This window comes from Rhinoraja longicauda, chromosome 18 (assembly GCF_053455715.1).
Source record: "Rhinoraja longicauda isolate Sanriku21f chromosome 18, sRhiLon1.1, whole genome shotgun sequence".
Taxonomy (NCBI): Eukaryota; Metazoa; Chordata; class Chondrichthyes; order Rajiformes; family Arhynchobatidae; genus Rhinoraja; species Rhinoraja longicauda.
This window is the reverse complement of record NC_135970.1, coordinates 1913206-1928367: the sequence shown is the minus strand read 5'-3', so window position 1 is coordinate 1928367 and position 15162 is coordinate 1913206. Positions and strand designations below refer to the sequence as shown.

General features: G+C 44.9%; 1 protein-coding gene across 10 annotated transcripts in view; it reads right to left on the bottom strand.

Annotated features, from left to right (window-relative positions):
• sox6 (SRY-box transcription factor 6) overlaps positions 1-15162 on the bottom strand; it is a 642359-nt gene that overhangs the window by 310108 nt on the left and 317089 nt on the right. For all 10 annotated transcript variants that reach the window (XM_078414965.1, XM_078414966.1, XM_078414964.1 and 7 more), the window contains one exon: positions 12260-12470. In XM_078414965.1, the coding sequence (XP_078271091.1) occupies positions 12260-12470 (211 nt within the window). The remainder of the gene's footprint in view (positions 1-12259; positions 12471-15162) is intronic.

Here is a 15162-nt window from a genome sequence, read left to right as displayed (position 1 = left end):
TTAATCCAGCACTTTGCGTCTTTTTTAACGAACCAACATCTGCAGTTCCTTGATCCTATTCTCCCTGGAGCTAATGCGCTCTAATCCAGCTGAATTACTCTAGCATTTGATGTCTTATAATGTGCGATTATAATTAACAAGGGAACCCTTGTATTGAAACCCCTGGTGTCCTATTAATGGTTTCAAGGTTAGAGTTTATCAGCACTCCTAGCAGATGCAATGTCACACCCAGATACCTTACAGTGGTACAAATTTAGAGAGAAGGATATGTCGCAGCAGCAGAGCAACGTACATTATTCAGACTATAACAGCGTGGTCATATGTTCATATGCTCATAAGTAATAGGAGTAGAGTTAGGACATTCGGCCCATTGAGTCTACTCTGCCATTTAATTATGATGGAAGTAGTATACGGGTGACTGCTGGTGGGCAAGGACAATGTGGGCCGAAGGGCCTATTTCCACACAGTATCGCTAAACTAAGCATCTCTGGAGAACATGGATAGGCAACGTTTGGGGTTGGGTCCCTTCGCTCAATGTACGCTGGAAATGTTTTGCACCTTACGAATGCTGAGACCAACTATAATGCCCCCAAAAAATAACGACTACGATCCACGAAAGGCAACAGAGACAAGATCCAAACTGGGACTTCTCTGGTCCAGGTGTCTTGGTTTCACAATCGGCAGTAAGCGTATCAATGAAGCCACTTTGGCACAGCTACAGGTACATTTCCCTTTGATGTACAGGTTTAATAGTCACAGATGGTGAATTCATGCAATCTGGTGACTTTCTATCTCACATATATTTGGTGACAGAACATCTGATACCATTTTTAAAACTCAGAATGTCATCCATCGAATTTCTTTAGTCAGAGGGTGGTGAATCTGTGGAATTCATTGCCACAGAAGGCTGTGGAGTCAGTGGATATTTCTAAGGCAGAGAATGACAGATACTTGATTAGTACAGGTGTCAGGGGTTATGGGGAGAAGGCTAGAGAATGGGGTTAGGAGGGAGAGATAGATCGCCCATGATTGAATGGCAGAGTAGACTTGATGGGCTGAATGGCTCCTATCACTTATAGACTTATGGGTTAAACGTTATGTATGGACAAGAGCACGCATACATCAGCGAGTTCCAATGTCACTGTTCCAGGATCATTTCTAATTGCAAACTTCCACTGTAAATTGCTAGATCACTGCAGATGCTGAAAAACTGACATTTTGATCCAAAACCAGATCAAAATACTCAACAGGTCAGGCGGCAACTATGAAAAGAGAAATAGAATGAACATTTCTCGGTCGATGACCTTTCAACGGCAATAGAACCCATACTGTTAGGTTGTATCACAGCTTGCTTTGGGAACAGTTCTGCCCAAGACTGCAAGATATTGCAGAGTTGTGGATGTAGGCCATTCCATCACACAGTCCATGCCTCGTCCTCATCTACTCCCTACACACCAGGGGACCAGGGGGGATAGGATGGAACCGAGGTACATGGAAATGGTTTCAGTGGGGCAGGGGCAGGCAGAAACAATGGGTCTGCCAGGGCAGTTCTACTCTATTCCTACAGGGCAGTAGAACCAGGGGCCACAGTCTAAGAATAAAGGGGAGGCCATTTAAAACTGAGATGAGAAAAAAACTTTTTCACCCAGAGAGTTGTGAATTTGTGGAATTCTCTGCCACAGAAGGTAGTGGAGGCCAATTCACTGGATGAATTTAAAAGAGAGTTAGATAGAGCTCTAGGGGCTATTGGAATCAAGGGATATGGGGAGAAGGCAGGCACGGGTTACTGATTGTGTATGATCTGCCATGATCACAATGAATGGCGGTGCTGGCTCGAAGGGCCAAATGGCCTCCGCCTGCACCTATTTTCTATGTTCCTATATTTCTACTCATAGATTTTGGAGGGAAGGTAGAAGGTGTGGTGCCGGGGAACTATGTTGTAGGCAGTGGAGGGCAGATAAAATCACAGATAGTCTCAGAGATAATGGCCTGGTGCTCATCTGTAGGGTCATGGTCCAGGGGCAAGTAGGGGGAGGTGTCTGAGAGCTCTTGTCAAGTAGGAGGGTCTAAAGAAGGGTACTGACTCGATATGTCACCATTCCTTTTTTCCAGAGATGTTACCTGACCCAGGGAGTCACTCTAGCACTTTGTGTTTATCTTCAGTATAAACCAGCATCTGCAGTTCCTTTCGAGTCATAGACATAAAGTCATAGAGTCTTACAACGTTGAAACGGGCCCTTTGGCCCAACTTGCCCACATTGGCCAACATGTCCTATCTACACTAGTCCCACCTGCCTGTATTTGGCCCATATCCCTCCTAACCTGTCCTATCTATGTACCTATCTAAATGTTTCTTCAACATTGCGATAGTACCTGCCTCAACTACCTTCCCTGATAGCTCATTCCATACACCTACCACCCTTTGCATGAAAAAGATACTCCTCACGTTCTATTAAATCTTTCCTCCTTCACCTTAAATGTATGTCCCTTGGTTCCTGATTCCCTTATTCTGGGCAAGAGACTCTGTACGCCTACCCGATCTATTCCTCTCATGATTTTGTGCACCAATATAAGATCACCCCACCCCCCACCATCCTCCTGCGCTCCAAGGAATACAGTCCCACCTGCTCAACCTCTCGCTGTAGCTCAGGCCCTGGAGTCCTGGCAACATCCTTGTAAATTGTCTCTTCACCCTTTCCAGCTTGACAGAATCTTTCCCATAAGGTGGTGCCAAAAACTGAACACAATACTCTAAATGCGGTCTCACCAACGTCTCATACAACTGCAACAGTTGGAGTTTGTACACACACTGTAACTGTCGGCTGGTTGCTTTGGTCATGTTCACCACTGCATCATGCACAGCTGGCACCCATTTGTTCTATTTATACCAGCAGACTTTTTTTAACTTGTGGGCTGAAAGACTCATCTGTGGTGTATGATTTCTCAACCACAGTTCCATGGGTTAGAAACAAGGTCTAATAAAGTTGTATATTTCAAAGGGTTTCTCTAAAGCAGGCAGGTCACCTTGAAAATGGATGATGTTGAATGGAACGCTTGTCAAACATAGAACCACATCTGAATTATGTGTTGAAACGGTCAAAGTAATTCTGCTTTCAGAACATTTTTGTGCTCGGAATGAACCAGCATTTAACCGAAGAACGCTTAAGGCAGAAGTTTAAAGACTTTGCCACCATATTCCTTACAGTATATATTTTATCCTTGGTTTATTTGGGTGAATTATTTCAATTACTTCAAGAGCTTTTAGTTTTTGTTTTACTTTGTAGAGATACAGCAAGGAAGCAGGCCCTTCGGCCCACCGAGTCTGTGCTAACCATCAATCACCCGTTCACATGACAGTAGTTCTGCTCTCCCACTTTCGCATCTGCTCCCTCCACACTAGGGGCAATTTACACAGGGCCGATTAACCAACAAACCTAGGCGTGTGGGAGGGAACCGGAGCACCAGTAGGAAACCCACGGAGAGAACGTGCAAACTCCACACAGACAGCACCTGAGGTTAGGATCGAACTCTGCAGCGATCTCTGCCTCTGCACCACTGTGCCGCCTCTAAATTTGAACAAAAATGGAACAGAAAATGTGTTTCTTGTAGAAACATATTGGATTCACTCTCCATTGAACTCACCAGAAAGCGTGCGGACTGATTAAATGGTGCACTCCTCATAGCTGTGGGCTTTGGTCACATCAGCTCCCTGAGCCCATCTGGCAGGGTTTGTTATGTCAGGGAGCCTTCACATCTGAGCGCCAAGAAAACCACAACATGATTGCAAAGGAGCCAACACAATGTCAGACTGGGGCATCCCTCTGTCCCTGCTGTCATTTATCCATGATAAATCCTGGTTTCAACTGGAAATACTGCATTCGATTCATCAGAACTAAAATCTCCTGCACCGACAAGCTTGAGATTGATAAATATACCCTCGTCAATAATTTTAAAACGTTAGCACACTGAAATCTAATTATAGACAGAGCTAAGAATAATTATAATAGAAAGAGAAAGGGCGGCACAGTGAGCCGCTGTCTCACAGCGCCAGAGAACCGGGTTCGATCCTGTCCTCGGGCGCTGTCTGTGTGCGGAGTTTCCCTGTGACCACGTGGGTTTCCTCCGGGTGCTCCGGTTTCCTCACACATCCCAAAGACAGGTTAATTGGCCCTCTGTAAATTGCCCCCGAGAGCGTAGGGTGAGGATGAGAAAGTAAGATAACGTAGAACTATTGTGAACCGCTAATCGATGGTCGGCATGGACGCGGTGGGCCGAAGGGCCTGTTTCCATGCTGTACCTATAAACCAAAAAACATTGGAGTGTGGAGTAAAATGGAACCAAAATCAGCACGGATATGCCCCAGGCTGCTGAGAAATCTACTGAACAATACATGGTAACAATAATTAGAAGGTTAAAACCGATTATCCCCTTTATACTTGATTGATCATCAGTGGATCTAACAATTATGCAAACGCATCCGCTTCTCTGCCAGTTCGCTACAATCAGAACAGATTTTTGTTTTAGTTTATCCAAAATGTAAATGCTTTAAATTAAGCCTAGTTAAAATGCAAACAGTTTGCAAAAATAACAACATATGGATTTAAAGGCAGCATCTGAACGATATGCTGCATCAGCCAGAGAATTTGGAGTCATCAGTTTTTAAGCCAATGTGACTGGCAAATCCTGCAGACTTGAACAATTACTGAACTACATATGGTGATGACTGAACTCTTGTGTCTCAGGGCATCTCTCAGCTACTGAGAGAGTGTGTGAGAGAGTGCCCACTCTCTCAGCTAGTGAGAGAGAGTGCCCTGCCCCACCTGCAATACTAATCAGCTTCCACAGCAAAATCCTCTGGAAAGCATATTTTAATCCAGATTATTTTAAATGCAACATCCTCTATTAACAACGGCAATTAAACTGCAAGGCACAGCAATTGATGCAATGAAAAACATTTGCCATGGTGTGAAATATCTTCACATTTCCCCTATAAAAGTCATAGAAACTTAGAGTCATGCAGCAGGGAAACAGGCCCTTCGGCCCAACTTGCACTTGCTGACCAAGATATTCCATCTACACTAGTTCCACCTGCCTGTGTTTGGCCCATATCCCTCTAAACCATTCCCATACATGTACTTGTCCAAATGTCTGTTAAATGCTGTTCTAATACCTGCCTCATCTAGCTCCTCTGGCAGCTCGTTCCATATACACACCATCCTCTCTGTGTGAAAATGTTGCCCCTCAGGTTTCTATTAAATATTTCCCACTCACCTTAAACTTATGTCCAACATCACCTCAGGCACTCAGACTTTAGAGATACAGCGTGGAAACAGCCTCTTCGGTTCACCGAGTCCACACCGACCAGCCATAAATTAACATCCCAACTTCTATACTCAATACCCTGACTGTTGAAGGCCAATGTACCAAAAGCCTTCTTGTCGGCCCTATGTACCCGTGACACTAATATTGAAACCGGTTTTCATTCTGTTCTATAGTGCTTTGTTGGATTTTGCTCAGCCTTTCTAATTATTAGCCACGGCCCCAAGGCTCTAATTAGTTTATTTTTACTATGCTGTGTGTACTTGAAAGTTCCAAATAAAGCAAGAGCGTAGAACATAGAACAGTACAACACAGGAACACAACCTTTGGCCCACAATGTCTGTGCCGAACATATGCCAAGGTAAACTAATCTCCCCTGCCTGCACACGATCCATATCCCTCCATTCCCTGCACATCTAGGCACCTATCTAAGCACCTCTCAAACACTACTACTATATCTGGCTTCACCACCAGCCCTGGGCTGCATGTCCCAGCAACCTTCCACTTGCTGTGCAAATAAGATTATGACATTGCAGTCAGATGAACTGAGTTTATCCTGGCATCATGTTCGGCATGGACATTGTGGGCCGAAGGGCCTGTTCCTGTGCTGTACTGTACTGTTTCATGCTGTATGTTCTACGTTCCATGTTCGCCCTCTCAGGAGCAGATTGTCTAGTTAAACGTTGGCAGGTCAATTTTGGATGAGATGCTTGTTGAGCACTTAACAGAGCAGACGGCCTGGGCTGCCATGTCCAGTCTTCTGTTCCAGCAAGGACTTGCAGCACTGGATGGCAGCACTGCTCCCAGAGACCAGAGGGAGAGCACACACTCCCTCTGACTTCCCAACTCCTGGGCAGAGAAACGTGCCTGCTAAACCCACGCTGGTATAAGCTGGAGAAGTCTGATTAAGAGGTCTCTAAACCACAGCCAGGAGATCATTGATTTCACTGTGGTTTAAAAGTCTCCTCTTGTTTTCAGTGTGCATGAGTGCATTTTAGTGCTTCAATATATTAGAAAATGTTTTGTGTTAATTATTTTAGACTTTAGAGATACCATGCGGAAACAGACCCCTTGGCCTACCGAGTCCGCGCGACCAATGATCACCCCGTTGCAGAGCCACTCGACTGGTAGAGCCGCCGCCTCACAGTGCCAGAGATCCGGGTTCCATCCTGACCTCGGGTGCTGTCCATGTGGAGTTTGCATGTTCTCCATGTGACCACGTGGGTCTTCTCCGGGTGCTCCGGTTTCTTCCCACATCCCCAAGACGTGTGGGTTTGTAAGTGAAATTGCCCCTTAGTAAATTGCCCCTAGTGTGTAGGGAGTGGATGAGAATGTGGGATAACATAGAGCTGGGGTGAATGGGTTGGTGTGGACTCAGTGGGCTGAAGGGCCTTGTTCCATGCTGCGTCAATCAATCAATTTCAATCAATTGGAGCTATGAACATAAATCTTTTTTTTGTTATGGGGACAGTTACCAGCCACGTTTCTCCTCATGAATAATACATATGTAAAGCAAATACTGTATTATGGGCTTTTATTCCCCTTTTTGTAAATAGCATTTTATTGCAACACATGACAATTCAAACTAATGGAGTGCTCTGGAGCCATTTTGATTCATTACAGTGGTCATAAGCACGTCAGACTCTCTCAGATTCACTAAAGGTCCCAGTCACCAAAACAGCAGAGAATATCAGCTACATTGCCCATTTAGTCCAACTGGGTAATAGGGAAACCAGCTCACACTCAAGGCAACTAAATGAATGGCTCAAGATTTATCTTTTAAGATGGCCTTTCCTTTAAAATGAAAATGGACATAAAATGCTCTTTGAGTAACACTCAGGAAGCCAAGTTAGCAACCACAATGACCAGGACAGTGCAGGTAGTATTCATCACAAATACTGTTGGACAGCAAGTAAATGGAAAGGTGTAGGAAGGAAGTACAGATGCTAGTTTAGACAGAAGATAGACACAAAATGCTGGAGTAACTCAGCGGGACAGGCAGCATCTCTGGAGAGAGGGAATGGGTGACGTTTCAGGTCGAGACCCTTCTTCAGTCTGAAAAAGGGTCTCAATCTGAAATATCACCCATTCCTTCTCTCCAGAGATGCTGCCTGTTCCTGTGAGTAAATGGAAAGGCACACGCCACGTCAGGGACGGCACTGTGGTGCAGCGGTAGAGTTGCTGCAGAGTTTGTGTGGAGTTTGCACGTGGTCACATGGAGAACATGCAACCCCACACAGCAGAGGCCCGGGTTCAATCCTGACCATGGGTGCTGTCTGCATGGAGTTTGTACGTTCTCCCCGTGACCATGTGGGTTTTCTCCAGGTGCTCCTGTTCCCTCCCACACTCCACCGACGTACGAGTTTGTTGGATAATTGGCCTTCTGTAAATAGTCCCTAGTGTGTAGGATACAACTAGTGTACGGGTGATCACCAGTCGATGCAGACTCAGTGGGCAGAAAGGTCTGTTTCCAGGCTGTATCTCTAAACTAAATTAAACTTTTGGAAAGACAGGGAGATGAGTCCAATAAACAGGCTTCAAAAACAAATCTAACTCATGAGCTCCCTCAGTCAGTATCCACTCACCAGCCATTCAGTGAGCAAACTATCCACTGAGAAAGGAGATCCTGGGTTCAATTCAATGCAGAATGAAACAGTTGGAAATAAAAGACACAAAGTGCTGGAGTAACTCAGGCAGCATCTCTGGAGAACATGGAGAGGTGACGTTTCACAGAGTGCTGGAGTAACTCAGCGGGTCAGGCAGCATCTCTGGAGAACATGGAGAGGTGACGTTTCACAGAGTGCTGGAGTAACTCAGCGGGTCAGGCAGCATCTCTGGAGAACATGGATAGATGACGTTTCACGACCGAACACTTCTTCGGTTGAATCTCAGTTCGGGTAATGGTTTAGTATATTTTAGTTTAGTTTAGAGATACAGCGTGGAAACAGGCCCTTTGGCCCACCGAGTCCGCGCCGACCGGCGATTCCCGCACATTAACACTATCCTACACCCACTAGGGACAATTTTTACATTTACAAAGCCTATTAACCTACAAACCTCTACGTCTTTGGAGTGTGGGTGGAAACCAAAGATCTCGGAGAAAACCCACGCAGGTCACGGGGAGAACGTACAAACTCCGTACAGACAGCACCCGCAATCGGGATTGAACTCGGGTCTCCGGAGCTGCATTTGCTGTAAGGCAGCAATCTACCACTGCACCACCGTGCCTGCCTGGTATAAGCAAACAGTGCTTTTTTGTTATGGTATCAGCCCTTCTCAAATGTTTTTGATTTGTTTGGATATTTTTGAAAGATACAGCATGGAAACAGTCCTTTGGCCTACCGAGTCCATGTTGACCATCGATCACCCATTCACACGAATGTTATCCCACTTTTTCATCTTCCTACACACAGAGCAATTTACAGAGGCAGATTAACCTACAAACCCGCACATCTTTGGGATGCGGGTGGAAACCAGAGCACCTGGAGGAAACCCACGCGGTCACTGGGAGAAACTGTGAACTCCAGAAAGAACCTGATAGAAGTGTATAAAATGCTGAGAGGCATAGATTGGATAAACAGTCAGAACCTTTCTCCCCGGGTGGAAATGTCACAGAAACATAGAAACATAGAAAATAGGTGCAGGAGGAGGCCCTTTGGCCCTGCGAGCCAGCACCGCCATTCATTGTGATCATGGCTGATCATCCACAATCAGTGACACGTGCCTGCCTTCTCCCCATATCCCTTGATTCCACTAGCCCCCAGAGCTCTATCCAACTCTCTTTTAAATCCATCCAGTGATTTGGCCTCCACTGCCTTCTGTGGCAGAGAATTCCACAAATTCACAACTCTCTGGGTGAAAAAGTTTTTCTCACCTCAGTTTTAAATGGCCTCCCCTTTATTCTTAGACTGTGGCCCCAGGTTCTGTCAAGGGATAATTTTTTTAACATAGATGATATTGAGTGCCTGGAAGATGCTGCCAGGGGTGGTGGTGGAGGCAGATACAATTGGGGCATTTAAGAGAATTTTGGAGCTGGCACATGGATATTCAGGGAATGGAGGGATATGGATCACATGCAGGCGCAGGAGGTTAGTTTATCTTGGTATCCTGTTTGGCACAGACATTGTGGGCCGAAGGGCCAGTTCCTGTGCTGTATTGTTCTATATGAGGCTACAAACCTGTCTATATCTGTTGTATTGCAATCTAATCCCTGTGAATTGCTATTCCAGTTGGCATTATTGTTATTGCTTGTTGTTAACCTTGCAAAGCTTGTAGCAAGTGAAGGGTGGCTTCAGAAAATTTGAGTAGGTCTGGACTCTGTGGACAATCTAACTGATTGATGAAGTCTAACGAGGTGCTTGATAAAATGCTCACAACCCCACGGCCTTTGTAGTACCTGCGCATCCATTCAGCAGAGAAGATTGGTCATCCATCAGTTTTAAGAGTCCAACATAAAATAAATCTGGCTGATTCCAACCCAGTTTCTGGTGTCACAAGTGCACGACATTCAAGTCCAATAATAAATCAATCTTCGAAGCTTTATGATGTGATCTATCACACAGGAGATAGGAGGATTTGGGGGAGAGGTCCGTTGATGGGACATATTTGCCACTTTAGACGTCATTGGAGAAGATATTGGTTAAAATAGCAAACTCTCCTGCACAGAAATTTCCTTCGAGTCTTTGAAAGAAGTGCCATGTATCAAAATGGAACTGATGTACTGCAGCACGATACAGTCCTGAGAACTATATTCTACAATCTGGGGAAGACACAAAGTGCTGGAATAACTCACCAAGTCAGGCAGCATCCCTGGAGAACATGGACAGGTGATGCTTGGGGTCGGGTCCCAAAATGTCACCTATCCATGTTCTCCAGGGATAGATACAAAATGCTGGAGTAACTCAGCGGGTCAGGCAGCATCTCCGGAGAACATGGATAGGTGACATTTCTCCAGGGTTGCTGCCTGACCCATTGAGTTACTCCAGCATTTTGTTTCTTTCCTTGGTAAACCAGCATCTGCAGTTCCTTGTTTCTACAGTACGTTCTGCTCTCTGTATCTTTACTCTATCCATGTACTTGAGTTTGACTTAAGTGTATATATGTAAGGTACATCTGATCAGTTTGGATAGCTTGCAAAACAAAATACCTCGGTACATATGTTAGATAGAGCTCTAGGGGCTAGCGGATTCAGGGGACATGGGGAGAAGGCAGGCATGGGTTACTGATTGTGGATGATCAGCCATGATCACAATGAATGGCGGTGCTTGCTCGAAGGGCCAAATGGCCTCCTCCTGCACCTATTTTCTATGTTTCTGTTTCTAATAATAAATCTAATCCTAAACTTAAAACCCTTTGTTCTGAGGCATTGCAATTCATAACACTGCTAACTATAAATTTTTATTACAAAATATTTTTCCTGACAGCCCATACAAAGATATTTTAATTAGACATTTCTCCAAATTAAAAAGTCTATTTTCATTCCCAAAAAAGGCGAAAATTATAATTCAGCCTTTTGTGTGGAAAGGCTGGCTATTAACTAGTTCGTCCTGCCTTTGTCTGTGACTCATCATTTGCAAATGGGTCACTACACATGAAAATCAACATACAAAAGTTTATTTATGACTTTAGACTTTAGAGATGCAGCGCGTTAACAGGCCCTTCAGCCCACCGAGTCCGTGCCGACCAGCGATCCCTGTACACGAGCACTATCCTACACACTTGGGACAATTTATAATTTTACCAAAGCCAATTAACCTACAAACCGGTATGTCTTTGGAGTGTGGGAGGATACAGGAGCACCCAGAAAAACCCCACACAGGTCACAGGGAGAACATACAAACACTGTAGTCAGGATCGAACCCGGGTCCCTTGCGCTGTGATGCAGCAACTCTACCGCTGCACTGCTGTGCCATTGATACAACTGTCATGCTCTAACTGATAATACAAGAGAGTTTTACCTATACATTAACAGAGAGGTTCTCTGAAATTTCTCTTGCTGTACCCAGTTAGTTACTGATGTGAATTAGTTGTTGTGGCTGACTGTCCGCACAATCACAGAGGTGAAACATGAATGATACGGTGCAACAGCTTTTTTCTTGGCATGAAATTGTAAATTATACATAAGATCGGTCTTATTAGCCTGAAGCTACTCACAAATAACAAAGAACAAAGGTGGTGGAGAGTGAAGATCGAAGAATTTTGGTATTCCGTGATTTCAGAAATATATCAAAAAGGAATGCAAACTAAACTCTCGAATTGACCTTGAACTCTCTAATGGATCACAGTATTATTACTATGGCAACCATCCATTATAACTACATCAATATCGCTCCTCAGTCAAAATATGACGATAAGACGTATTAGAAAAGTTTGGCCATTCGGCCCATCGAGTCTACTCCACCATTCACTCATAGCTGATCTATCTTTCCCCCCCAACCCCATTCTCCTGCCTTCTCCCCATAACCGCTGACACCCGTACTAATCACGAATCTATCATCTCCACCTTATAAATACCCAATGACAACTTCCACAGCCGTCTGTGAAAGTGAATCCACAGATTCATCACCCTCTGCTGAAAGAAATTCCTCCTCGGCTCCAAGTACGTCCTTTTATTCTGAGTTCCTTGTGCCTCTACAAAAAAATCAATGTTGCTGATGTTGTTATTGATACTCTCACTAATCAAGAACCTGTCAATGTCCACTTTAAAAATACCCAATATCTTGGTCTCCATTGGCAACGAATTCCACAGAATCACCACCCTCTGTCTAAAGAAATTCCTCCTCATCTCCTTTCCTTATACTCTGAGGCTATGCCCTCTGCCCTAGACTCTCCCACCAGTGGAAGCATCCTCTTCTCCACATCCACTGTGTCTAGTCCTGGTCTTGGAGATGGTTCTGCTCACCACTTACATACTGAAGAGGGAGAATGAAGCCAGGCCTACCGTCTTGCTCGGTCTTTGTCATCTCCTCCAGCTTCTTCTGCTTGAGAGTGTCCACCACGTCAGCTAAGCTTCCTTTGCGCCGCTCGGGTGTTCCAAACGCTGCCCCAGAGATCACGTCACTGCGGTCACGGCCTCCTTCGTCGGGCTTGTGCGGTGAGGTAGTTGCATTGCGGTAGGAGTACAAGGAACAGACCTTGTTGTTGTCACTATCCTGGAGAAAGAGAGAACAAGAGAGAACAGTGGGTTAGCATATGATGAGTGTTTGACAGCACTGGGCCTGCACTCGCTGGAGTTTAGAAGGTTGAGGGGGAACCTCATTGAAACTTACAGAATAATGAAACTTACAAAATAATGAAAGTAGATAGAGTGGATGTGGAGAGGATGTTTCCACTGGTGGGGGAGTCTAGCACCAGAGGTCAGAGCCTCAGAATTAAAGGGCGCTCTTTTAGAAAGGAGGTGAGGAGGAACTTCTTTCGTCAGAGGGTAGTTAATCTGTGAAACTCATTGCCACAGAGGGCTGTGGAGGCCAAGTCAGTTGATATTGTTAAGGCAGAGATAGACAAATTCTTGATTTGTATAAGAAGAAACTGCAGATGCTGGTTTACATCGAAGATACACACAAAAAGCTGCAAAATGCACAGAAACAAGCAGATTGGAGGAACAGCACCTTATATTTCACTTGGGCAGCTTACAACCCAGTGGTATGAATTTGATTTCTCTAATTCGAAATAACCCTTCCATTCCCTATCAATCCGTCCCTCCCCCCCCCCCCCCCCCCCCCCCCTCTAATCATCCTGCTAGTTTCACTGTATGTTCTCCTGCGTTATCACCTCTTCCACAGCCCACAATGGACCATTGTGGGCTCCACCTTTCTGGAGTCATCGGTGCCGGCTCTGATTTGTTCTGTATCTTTTCATACCGCTAATTTCCCTCCCCCCCACTGACTCTCAGTCTGAAGAAGGGTCTTGACCAGAAACGTCACCTATTCCTTTGCTCCAGATGCTGCCCGACCCACAGGGTTAGTCCGGCACTTTGTGTCTATCTTCTTCCTCATTCACAGTCAGTCTGTGATCAATGGGGGTTTTGCTGACAACAAGCTCTTTTAATAATGACATTGCACAGGAAATGTCAGGAAGTTAACTCAGGCGATCGTGCCGATGATGGTTTCATCCTGAAAGACAGGACCAAGTCTCTTGTGAATTTTGCAAACCTGATTCTTATTATATTAAAGCCATAAATGTTCTGTGGAAATGGAATTAGGGGAATGTAAAAAAAAAAAAGTATTGATAATCAGCTTGCACAGGCTTTCTCTTTCTGTGCTGATTTCTGCGATGAAGATTTTCCTCCAGATAAAATGGGAAGGATGATTTTGCACCGTTCTGGTGTTTCCTGAGATTAACAGTTCTCTCCGCACTCGTGGAGAAGTGAGATCCAATCTCTCCGCGCGGGCTTCACGGGTGTGCCACGCAGCAACTCAAGCTATGGGTGTTCTTTGACACCGCAACCAAGCCAACTATTGCATCTTCCATGCGAGGTTAAGTAACACACAACGTTGCACGTGCAACCCAAGCCGCCCAGAATTACAGAACTAAATTACATCCCAGCAAACCTCCAATTTATTAAATCTCAATTTATCTATCGAATGTTGTTGATTGGGTTAATTTTCATTTTTAAAGGTCTACTGAGATCGGAGCTCTGCAGAACTTCATTGTTCCCTGCAGGCAGACTCGCTGACAAAAGCTGCCGATGGTGTTGAACGAGTGCATCTGTTCTCACTGTGCGTCTGCCTACTGACATATGTGGAGCAAGCAGTTACATAAGATCGTGTTGTATAGCCAGGAGCTGGCGGAGTAAGCCGGGCCAATAAGAGACTGAAAGGAGCAAACTCATCTCAAACTGAAACTGTAACATTCTCAACCCTCATACCTTCAAAACCCTACTCCGGAGATTTGAGATCTGGCTAACTTAGTTTAGATTAGAGATACAGTGTGGAAACAGGCCCCTTTGGCCCACCGAGTCCACGTCGACCAGCGATCAACCGTACACTAGTTCTATCCTACAGAGTAGAGGCAATTTTATAATTTTTTCCCAAATTTAAAAAAACACTAATATCCCACTTTCTAATCCACTCCCGACACACTAAGGGCAATTTACAGTGGGCCAATTAACCTACACACCTGCATATCTTTGGAGTATGGGAGGAAACTGGATCACCCAGAGAAAACCCACACAGTCACAGGGTGAATGTGTAAACTATGCACAGACGGGATGAGGCCAGGTCTCTGGCACTGACAGGCGGCAACTCTACCATCCCACCACTGTGCCAACTCTTAAGGGAATGTGTGACTATGGTTGCCTGACAGAACCATCTCACAAGTTGAACCATTGAAACCAGCTCTCGCAGGCGGATGTAAAAACATCCCATGGAACAATTATGAGGAAAAGATTATCCCTCAATCAACTTCATTGAAAAATCTTTCCGGATCACTTATTCGTTCAGGGTTGCTTTGTGTAAATTGAATGTCACTTTTCTTGCATGGTGACAGAAGTTACTCCAAAATGCCCAGAAGGTACAGAAGCCTGAAGACGTGGACCATCAGACTCAGGAACAGCTTCTTCCCCTCTGTTATCAGGCTTCTGAACGGTCCTTCCATAAGCTGGGGTACTGTCCGATTCACCTCTACCCCATTGCAGACATTGGACATTTGTCAATGGAACTGAATCCTGAGACCTATATACTGCACTCTGTTTCTTCCCCTTTGCTCGACATATTGTACATGAGTTGGACTTGATTGTATCAATGTATGGTATATCTGATCTGTTTGGATGGCATGCAAAACAAAGCTTTTAACCATACCTTGGTACACGTCATGATGATAAACCTTAATTCTAAACAATATTCT